The 10,000-nt window shown below is 43.2% G+C and overlaps 3 protein-coding genes across 16 annotated transcripts in view; 2 read left to right on the forward strand and 1 right to left on the reverse strand.

Annotated features, from left to right (window-relative positions):
- Positions 1-856, forward strand: part of LOC126574045 (40S ribosomal protein S26) — a 1,206-nt gene extending 350 nt beyond the window's left edge. Inside the window, exons 2-3 of the mRNA XM_050233977.1 lie at positions 69-246; positions 446-856. Of these exons, the coding sequence (XP_050089934.1) occupies positions 69-246; positions 446-612 (345 nt within the window). The 3' untranslated portion in view covers positions 613-856. The remainder of the gene's footprint in view (positions 1-68; positions 247-445) is intronic.
- A 351-nt stretch (positions 857-1,207) lies between these two features.
- LOC126575118 (PEST proteolytic signal-containing nuclear protein-like) lies at positions 1,208-2,743 on the forward strand. Of its 2 annotated transcripts, none has more exons than XM_050235663.1 (3): positions 1,208-1,485; positions 1,556-1,870; positions 1,941-2,743. In XM_050235663.1, exons 1-3 carry the CDS (start codon positions 1,452-1,454, stop codon positions 2,345-2,347), a joined length of 756 nt encoding a protein of 251 aa, XP_050091620.1. In that variant the 5' UTR covers positions 1,208-1,451; the 3' UTR covers positions 2,348-2,743. The 2 variants fall into 2 exon arrangements, with proteins under 2 accessions (XP_050091620.1, XP_050091621.1); XM_050235664.1 differs by having other exon boundaries at positions 1,989-2,743.
- Positions 2,744-6,088: 3,345 nt separating this feature from the next.
- LOC126578252 (insulin-like growth factor 2 mRNA-binding protein 1) overlaps positions 6,089-10,000 on the reverse strand; it is a 54,670-nt gene continuing 50,758 nt past the window's right edge. For all 13 annotated transcript variants that reach the window (XM_050240634.1, XM_050240635.1, XM_050240633.1 and 10 more), the window contains one exon: positions 6,089-10,000. This exon is cut by the window's right edge and continues 8,104 nt beyond it. The gene's annotated coding sequence lies outside the window, so the exon portion shown is untranslated.

Raw genomic sequence — 10,000 nt, forward strand, 5'->3', positions numbered from 1 at the left:
CAGGAAATCCGGCCATGTCGAAGCGTGTTAATCTGTGTTTTTCTCTTTTCGATTATTCTTTCACCTAGACCAAGAAGAGGCGTAATGGAGGACGGTGCAAGCACAACCGCGGACATGTGAAGGCTGTCCGTTGCACGAACTGCGCTCGCTGCGTTCCGAAGGATAAGGCGATCAAGAAGTTCGTCATCCGTAACATCGTCGAAGCAGCCGCTGTCCGGGATATCTCCGACGCTTCGGTGTACACCTGTAAGTAACCGCGAAGCGAACACAGTAGGCAGTTCCGAAGAAAGAGACTTTGCGTGAGGAAAACATACCATTCTTGGATCTTACGAGACATGAAATTCGAATATTTGCTATCTGATGCCTGTTCGCAAACTACACTGTCTAGCATTTGTACCTCCTCCGTTCGTACTAACGAGAGCCCCCTTTGTGTCCCTCATTCCAGCGTACGTGCTGCCGAAACTCTACGCTAAGCTGCACTACTGCGTGTCGTGCGCCATCCACTCGAAGGTTGTCCGTAACCGTTCGAAGGACGCTCGTCGCATCCGTACGCCACCACAGCGATCCTTCCCGAAGGACATGAACCGACAGCAGAACGCTCAGCGCAAGTAAAAAGCGATGATGCTGGTGCGTTTCATCTCCGGCTCGTACAACATCCGCTGAGATCCGGACCGCGGTTCGCGGGGACAAACCAAGATGGATTTGCTTTGGACGGTCTCTTCTCCAAGTGCATCACACCACGCACGTTTTCTAGCCCTTTAAGAGAGAGTAATAGAGAGAGAGAGAGATGGTGCTGGTGCACGAGGAAGTGGAGTATCAAGAACACAATAAAACCGAACTGAAGTAATTCCATCTATCCCAAACAGAACAAAACTATGTTCCAGGAATAAGGAAAGAAAGCAAGGAAAAGCGTCAAAGGGGAACCAAAGGATCAAAGGCAAACCATTCATGGGAAACTCGGTTTTAGGACTTGATTCTAGTGGTTCAGCTGATCAATAAACTGCCGATTGAAAATATTGCCAAATCGAAGACGATTTATCGCGAGTGGAATTGGTGTTTCTTTTATTGTTGGTTATTTTCATTTTATAGGATCCTTTTCCGGCGGCAAGTGTTTAAACCAAACAGGTGGAGTCATTCCATAAAACGACGAGATTTTGACGCATCTTTCGTCATGGCTCCACCTGTTTAGTCAAAACACCTTGGGCCAAATAAATACACCTCCTTGGGTCCTGATAAAACCCTTGAAAAAGGTATTCTGTAAAAGTGCCCCAGCAAAAGGCGCCAGCTTTCCTAGTTTACGAGCCCCGTTCGGTGCGACAGATGCAGAGAAGAGCGGAATTGTAGCGAAAAGCGAATTAAACCTACGAGGCGGCTGCGGCCGAGGCCATCCCGCTGTCGTCCAGAGCGCACAAGAAATCAAAACAACCGCACACAAAACACCACAGAGCACCATGAGTCGCTGGGACCGTCGTGATGACGATGGTGGTAATGATGGCCAGGAAGGAAGGGAGGAACTACGGCCACCGGTAGTAACAAATTTCTCGTTCCCTTTCAGGACACTATCAGCAGCAGGGACAGCGATACGAGCACAGCAGCCGGCGCGCTCCAGTAAATCGTTCTCGGTCACGATCACGCTCCTTGTCACCGGCTGACGACAGACGAGGCAGGGGTGGTGGAGGGAGAGGAGAAGGAGCAGCGAGGAGCGCGGGTTCACCATCGGCACAGGAACACAAGCACCCCAACTCACGGTTCGATGGGCACCGGCACCAGCACCAGCACCAGCAGCATGAGGAAGAGCAGCGACGAAGGCAGGAAGCGCTCGAGAGTCGCGGACGCGGCAGCTCGAACGGTACCGGCACCGGTCCCGGCGGTGAGATCTTTTCCCCCTGTCCTGTGTACCCCCTTCTCCTCTTCTATGACCTTTCCGCTTCCCTGAGCAGCGTTGGTTAATCGTTCCGAGGACCACAAACACCCTCTCTCGTTTCAAGGCACGTCGGGTGGAAAACGAACAGCACCATCGGCCCCCAAGCCGGGTGGTGGCCGCGTCGGTGGCCCACCCAAGCCACCGGTCGGGGGCATTCAGATGAAGCTGGCCGCACCGGCCAGCAAAGAGCCACCGAAGCTGATGCGACCCATCGCGAACGCCTTTCGGCAGGCGGACGACAGCGATGAGAGCGAACCGGAAGAGATGCCGGCCGAGTGTCGGATGCGGATGCGTAACATTGGCCGCGAAACGCCCACCTCCTCCGGGCCTAACTCGTTCGGCAAAACCAAACATGGGTTCTGTGATTCCAAGAAAATGTTCGAAAAGAAGCTCGGCAGCAGCCTCAGTGGTGGTTCCCGTTAGCCCCAAGACGCACGACGACGGGTACTGCTTCGTGTTTTTTTTGCGTTTTCCATTCTGCCTATTTATATGCCGCATTCCCACGCCGGCCAACGGTCACTGGCCAAGCGACCATCTAGCAACGGCAATGAAACAGATGAGACGGTTGCATCGTTAGTGAGAATGTGGTTCAGTGTGCGACAACGCCGGCAGCTCCAACGTAACGTTTGACCAATGCGGAGGGGCTGGGAGGTGTGGCAGAGAGATTAAAAGATTCGCGCCAGCATGTCCGTACCCGTTGGCGTTGTAAGCCGACCGTAAAATGACTGTTTTCTTCTGCATTATTCGCGTTACTGATCTAGAACTGATTCTTTTATTACCTGTAATTAGCAATTGAAAATAAAGTTCACTCTTGACTCTCTGCAAAGTGCAAGTTTTTTTTTATTTCGGGTAGGAGTGGGCCAACAAAACGCATATCGGAGGATCCGCGTTCACGTTCCGAAACATTCGAAATATTATCGCAGAAGCAGAGGGAATCATAGCAAACCAATTATGCAACGCGATGGCATCACGTAGCCAGCTGTGATCCTTGGTTGGGGGTTTTCTGCGGGCATGCCACTGAATTGAAACAAAAGATTTGTTTCCAAGATCGACTCATTAATTAAAAAAACAAATGTAGCTGTTTGAATAGCTTTTTTTCTCTCAAATGCAAGATTGTGTAGGAATTCAGAAGAAAATCTACGATACATTCGGTAGCGCAATGACGTTAACAGCCCGTCGTTGAAGTCTTTCGTACGCGCGATAACAGGCGACGAACCTCGGTGCTGTACAGGGCTTCTGCAGACATGTTTTCAACTCAATTAAAGCACACCGTTTCTTTTCAGTCATGTCTTTCATTCTCAAATACATAGACATACAACATTGTTTTTTTTTTGAAAAAATTAAATTTATTCAGAAAAATTAAAAAAATCAATTATTATCATCGGCATTATTAATTCATATTATTATTGTATGGGCTCTTCTCTTGTGTTTCAATATGCTGCTTCTGCTACTGCTGGCTTCTGCTGGCTTCTCTGCTGATCTGGTTGGTACTGTGTTTACAGTCCATTTACCTTACAATGCCTTGGTCTGGCTTGCATGATGAGCTGTGTATAATCGTCTTTTGATACTCCTCCATTCCTTCGCAATCCACTTCGCAATCCCGCTTTGTAGTGTTTCTTCTTGTCCTGTTAACGTAAGAGGTGGCCGGCCGGATATCCTACAATCTTCATTGCTATTCCGTCGTGTACCGCGAAAGGTTTCTTTTTTGCTGATCGTCAGGGCCTGCTGGCTTGAACCTATCCTGGATGGTCGCATGCATTTCGCTGTTGGGTGGTGGTTTGGCTAACCGACGACAAAGCAACCCAAGCGGGTTCTCTGCGAACCGGAGGAAAAGGATATCTCATTCCAGTTGATGCAAGACCATCCTCGACGGAGAGGTATACACGGTTGTTCTACCACTTCTCTTTGCATTCTCTCTTTTGCTCATTTTCCGCCCAAGACAGTTTTCACTTTTCTCTATACCACCCCACTTGTTAACGTGTTTTCTTTTGCTTGTTGGCGTAAAGTAAAGTGAAGAGTGTTTTGCCAAATCAATCTGAAAACTGAAACTTTTTCCCTTTCTACTGTTATGCCTGCCTTGCTCGACCTCCAATTCAAAGTAATGACCACATACTGGGTTTGGACGATGGATCATGATTTCCAGTTTAGTTTAGTGAGATGATAATGCAGCAGTTTTACACTTTTCTTTTCTCTTTTTTTGTTTGTTTTCTTTTTGTATGTTTGTTGTATCATTTCCATTGGTTCCCCCATTTTAATTCTTTTTATACGTTACTTTAAATAGAGGTATTGAGGTAGTTTTTCGTCGCATTCGCATTCCGCGTCCCGCGTTCGCTTGTTCGCTTATCATTCGCTCTTCCTTGCTTGTTTACCACATCTGCACTTCATTTCATCCTTTCATACGGGAAAGACTTTTCCCCATTTACGTGAGGGTGTGAGTGTGTGTGGGTGTGTGTGCCGGCGTGCTCTACTCGATTATATGCTTTTGCTTACTACTATTTGATTTCTAGTTCCTTGCTATAGATATTTCCCCCTTTTTCCATGTTTTAACTGTTTGTGTCGTAGAGCTTTATGCTTTATCTATGCTTTTCTGCTGATCCTGTGTGTTTTTTGTTCTCTTTCTTTTACTACTGCCAGAGTGCCAGTGTTTCTTAAAATAGTACAAGCTGCGATTTGATGATGAATTTGTTTCTCGATTACGCGATATTTCGTTTTCGTGTTTATGACACCCTCCATTACGAAGGATTTCCTCGCCGACATAACCGAAATGCAAAGGGTCCGCATGCCTGTTTTGTTTGCAGTTTCAAAGATCGTTAGCTTTTAATTGTTCGCACACTGTGGTAATAAAAGAGCAATATTGTGTTGGTTGCTTTGCTTTGTGGTTGATTAGTTTTTCAAAATTTCATTTAATTTTTTCCATTTTCTGTTCCTTATCTCTTCCTTTTCTTTATCCTTTCTGCTTAACCATACAACTCTTTGTTTATCGGTGACTAAACAACGAGATAGAAAACTAAGGATAGCAGTTGTAGCAATTGATAAGAGGCTCAATAATAGCGTCATGAATAATTACAATCGAAAGTAATAAAAATAATAAACATACTTGTAGGGCTACGGGCTAACGGGATCGTATAGTAAAACATAAAGTTAATAGCAATTTGAGAATAATTACGTTTTTAACCTCCCTCTAGTGTTCCATTCCATCCTCTTTAAAAAATAGTTGTATGTATATAAATCTTTATCAATTCTATATATATATATATAGCTTTCAAGTATATATATAATTGGTTTCAGTGTTTCATCCTCTTTTTCAACCCCCAAAAAGCGCAGATTTTGCTCTTCTCTCATCTGCAATGTTTGCCGAGCTCTCAGTAATGCTCACAACCGCAGGGTTCACTGGTACTAACTTAAGGTACACGCTCATCCTCCACCTTTTATCATCGTTTCTGTTCCCGACACCTTCTTCTGCCACTGCTGTTGGCCCCGGACAAGTGTTCCGTGCCATTTATCTCCGCGGGCGGATGTCAGCACCACTGTCTAGAAAGCAGAGAGATCGCGAGTCTTGCTTCGCGCGGGCAACAAGGAGGTTCACCTTAAAAAGAAACCCGCCCTCCTTCTCCTCTTTGAGGCCAGATTTCCGGCACCTTGTTGCCTCCTCCCCACACACAAAACACACAACACGCTCTGTTGGATCGTTTTTCTCCCGAGAGGAAAAGAATATAAATACAGATAATGACAGGAAATATAAACTATTATCACACAGGCATGTCAATTATTTGCATTATATCCTAAATAAAAAAAAAGAGGAAAAAACAAAACTCTTTGACCTAGCATGCTTCCCGCGGGGGGGGGGGGGGGGGGTGAGAAGGGAGGGGAGAGTAGCGACGACGACGGTGACGACGACGATATGATGGCGAAGATGGTACGATGGCGGCAAAAGAATTTACCCTTTTCCCTCCGGATTCGGCACAAGTGAAAGACCGGAAAGGCCCGGGGCCGATGGGATGCCGGCAAATAATCTCAGACCGAAAGAGCATGCAACTGAATCTACCGGAGAACGCAAAACTCTTACACTTCCTAATGAACTACATGAACGGTGAACGAAAAATGGGAATGATGGAAAAGATGTTTTCTCGTGTGTTTTCGTAGGGGACTTTCTACTCGAAGTTGACCGTGGCGGCTGCGACAGTGTGTTGGTGGAGAGACGATATATTCATCACTGGGCATTCCATCTTCAGTTGTTGTTTTTTTTTGTTTCAATTCTATTACGTTTATATTTCAGAATGGATTAGATTTTAGTGCCCCGGAGCCGCGCCACCATTCATGCGGGTGTAGTTCAGTCTCCTTTAAAAGCTGGTGGCGCGATGCTCGCTGGGTGAGGGTTTTTTATATAAATTAATGTACCGACTTAGTAACTAAACTGAATAGTGCGCTACAAAAAAAAAGATAATACAGACTGAGACAAAAATGAGCAAAACCAAACACTCGTACCAGAAGGAAGAATATTCTCAGAAGAGGACTCTGTTCGCTGTTTAGCCTACATGGTAGCAGTAGTGTGTGGCATGTTCCGGGGAGTGGGACTGAGAAGAAGACGGAGCGGTCTTGCAATGTGGGGTCCGGGGTTGTGAAATGTGAATGAGGCAAACGGAAGGCTAGTGGGCTTGCGTTTCATTCGATCGAATTAGAAAATGTTTATGCTCGATGTTTACCCCTCTTTCACTGCCAACGTGATCTGCAAGATCATTCTACTTTTCTCTCTTTCTCGCTGTGTAGCTTGTCTCTTCGTCAGCATTAATTTTCTTCGCTCTTCTTCAATGCAATTCCAAATTCAGAGGGATGAAATCGTACTAAAAGCAACCATCTACTAGTATCAAGTATGTATCAATCAATCAATCAATCAATTATGAGAGCAAAAGGAAGAGGAAAATTATGTTTATAAAAGATGATAAAACATGGAACACCTAAGCAACCGGGAATTGTTTTTTGCCTAGCGAGGACCCACGAAAGGTTCAAAGTATAATCTATAAACTTAGCTAAACGATTTTTAAACGATTTGGAAAAAGGAAGAGAAGGGTCTGGTGCGCATTTGAATAGGAAGTGCGGCGTGAATGTTTGAAATCCGATTTCCTATTTCATTGCATTCCTTACTGCTTACACAAACCACCAACCGTCGCTTTGCATTTTGCTGGTGACGTACGATTCGCACCCTAGATCGCCGAACCTAGCGCACTGAGAAGCAGATAGAAGGCAAAAGAGTGTTAACGCTACATTCTTATTTTCAGCTTAAGCAACCTAAAGAATCGTTTCCCATGTGAATATAAAGCAATTAAACGTAATTATTTGAAATACATAAACAAAATAGCGAGAAGTACAAATTAGTTGGTTGGTAGGTAGGAGGTTATAGTAGGCCTTTAGTGTAGCGCTTTGTTTCGGTGAAATTCGAAATAGTATGAAATGGGCGGGGAAAATGTATTTTGGTTACCGAATTACTTTTAGACTAAAAATTAATCCTCGTGAAACCTAACTTTAAACTCGCTACCCCTAGGTCACACTATTTTAATTCCCTCAAGTACCTGGTTCAAAATGAATTGTGAATTGAGCCAGATTAAAGCAATTTCGCGGCATTCACTGGCTGATGGTAAACAGGAATACTCGATTAATTGAATTATTTTCCGCCGTTGATCGCATTCGGATCAGTCTGGTGTGGCGCCCTCCCTGGGGGGGGATGATGATTTTCACTTCTCACTTATTATCCAGTATTTCATTTTCTTGTTTCAGTTGTACCCAACATGTGGCAACGCCATGACGGAAAGTGATTGTTTTTTTTTCGATCTTTACTTGAATCGGCCAGTAACACAACAAATTGTTGAGTTATTAGTGGTTCCTGTCACACTTATTATTCAAAAATTTACCAAATTTAGCAAACGGAAGTGGTGCGGCGGTGTATCCCGTCTCTTCTTTGCCTATGTTAGTATTGATTATGTGTTACGAATGATGTTTGCATTTAGACGAAACAGGGTGATCGCTCTGTGTACTCGATTTTTTTTAAGTCCACACCACACATGCGTAAGCCGTTTCTATGCACTTTTTGCTATGTTCTCTTGGTTTTGAATTATTTTCATTTATGACAGCACAAGAGTTATTCGGTATGGTATGCGTGTGTGAGTGTTTGTAAAGCGGTACCCTTCTATCGTTTAAATGCCTTAATTTTTAGATTTTTTTTGTATGCTTTATAGTTTCTTTTTCTTGAATCTTGTGTTCCAAGTTACAGCATCAATCATTAAAGGGTTTATGGTTTGCTTTCTGCTACTTGCTAAATCGAAATATGATGAGGTAAATGGTTTTGAGTCACATCATTGTAATCATAGTTTTACTCTCCAAGCAGTTCTCGTGAGGCTAACTGTTTCGCTATGTGAATTTGTTTCCTTTGTTCCATGCTGACTTGCTGCTTCATCAACGTTGCTCTCCACTTGGAACGCTTGCTATAGAGAGGGTTTTTTTTGAATTTGTATTCGCAATTTTTATAGTTTAGTTATGCTTAGCCCTTTGTTATTTCTAATAAACCAGACCAGGTGGCTTCTCCGGACAAGGTGATCTACATCTATTTTTCATTATGTTTAATTTTCCTTTTATTTCTGTTTGTATGTGCTGCTGCGCGCGCGCTGCTTTCTTTTTCATTGCGTGTTTAGGTAGATAGTCTAGAGTTGTAATCCTATGTTAATGTTTGCATTTGGGAAGGATATTCAATGATAAAGATATGCTGTTAAAATAAACGCTACACATGTACTACCAATTCTGCCATTTTTGTGGAAACACATTTTTTTCGCTTTCATGTTTGCAACATTGTTTTCCATATTATTTTATGTTTCATGTTATCTTTAAATCTTTTTTTGGGAGGTGCAGCATATCTTGCGCATTTGCTGAGTATCCAATTGCAAAGAAAATACATCTAATATTCATTTCTATTCATTGATGGTTTTTTTTTATGAAAAAGGTATACTCAAATCAAACATAGTGTGTGTGTGACGGTGTGTGTTTACTTTTTGATAATAGATATATGTTCAAAATGGAGCCAAACTCAATTCCACTGCCCGATTTTTTTTTGTTTTTCTATTCATTTTTGTCAAATTCTTTTACTGTAACACACATATATATTGAATTGTTTTGCAAGTAAATTTTGAATGTTCATCCTTTTTCTATTATTCTTACATCGTTCATCATTGTATGTATCCAATGTGCAGCACGCACAGGCGAAATAAGGAACGGAACAAATATTATTCAAGAATGTTTATCAAATCTCCTACATCTATGTCTTGCCTACTTTTGCTACGCATCGCAATGACTCAACTCAAGACCGGATGTTGAAAGCCCAACAAAGATCCATTTGTTTTCCTATTGATCACCTTGTCCACAAGACTGTGATGATAGATTTTTTGAGTGAAAGTTTTCTGTACCTCTGTTTCTGTAGCACGAGGTATTAAGTCAGGATTGCTCGCAGCAAGTATGTTGCGAACGTCTGACGTCGGTTTTTCGGGGGGAGACTGAAACAAAATTCCATGTTCCTTGTGCTTTATCAATTGTCATGTCCGGTTAAATTTGTCGATTTCTGTCGTTCTTGTTAATGGCAGTGATTTTACTATCCTGCGAGAGCTATACCGTTTCTAGGTGATGCAGTGTACTATTCCCGGATCGGTAACTTTTTCTTAGGTGTGGTTTTGCATCTGCTCTTCTTTTTAGTCGTGAATATTGAAATGTCCAGTGAAACTAACTTGGACTTTCTTCCTTTTTGTAGGTCAAATTTCGAATATGTTTCATTTGCCTTTTGTAGGAGAATGCTTTGATCTCATCTTCTGACGCTGTGTCGATAAAGTATTGATTAGTACAATCCACCGTCGTTCACTCTTCATGAAATGAAACGGTTTTGTTTTACATTCCGATTTTGATATCAGTTAATTGTGATTCGGTTAAGCAGTGTGTTCGAGTTGACGACACCAGACACCATGATTGTTCTCCATCCATCAGTTCTCCATCAACTTAAGTGGGTGTGCTTGAGAGTTGTGTGTGTGTTTTCCCTTCCTATGT

The sequence above is a fragment of the Anopheles aquasalis genome, chromosome 3 (genome assembly GCF_943734665.1).
Source record: "Anopheles aquasalis chromosome 3, idAnoAquaMG_Q_19, whole genome shotgun sequence".
NCBI lineage: Eukaryota > Metazoa > Arthropoda > Insecta > Diptera > Culicidae > Anopheles > Anopheles aquasalis.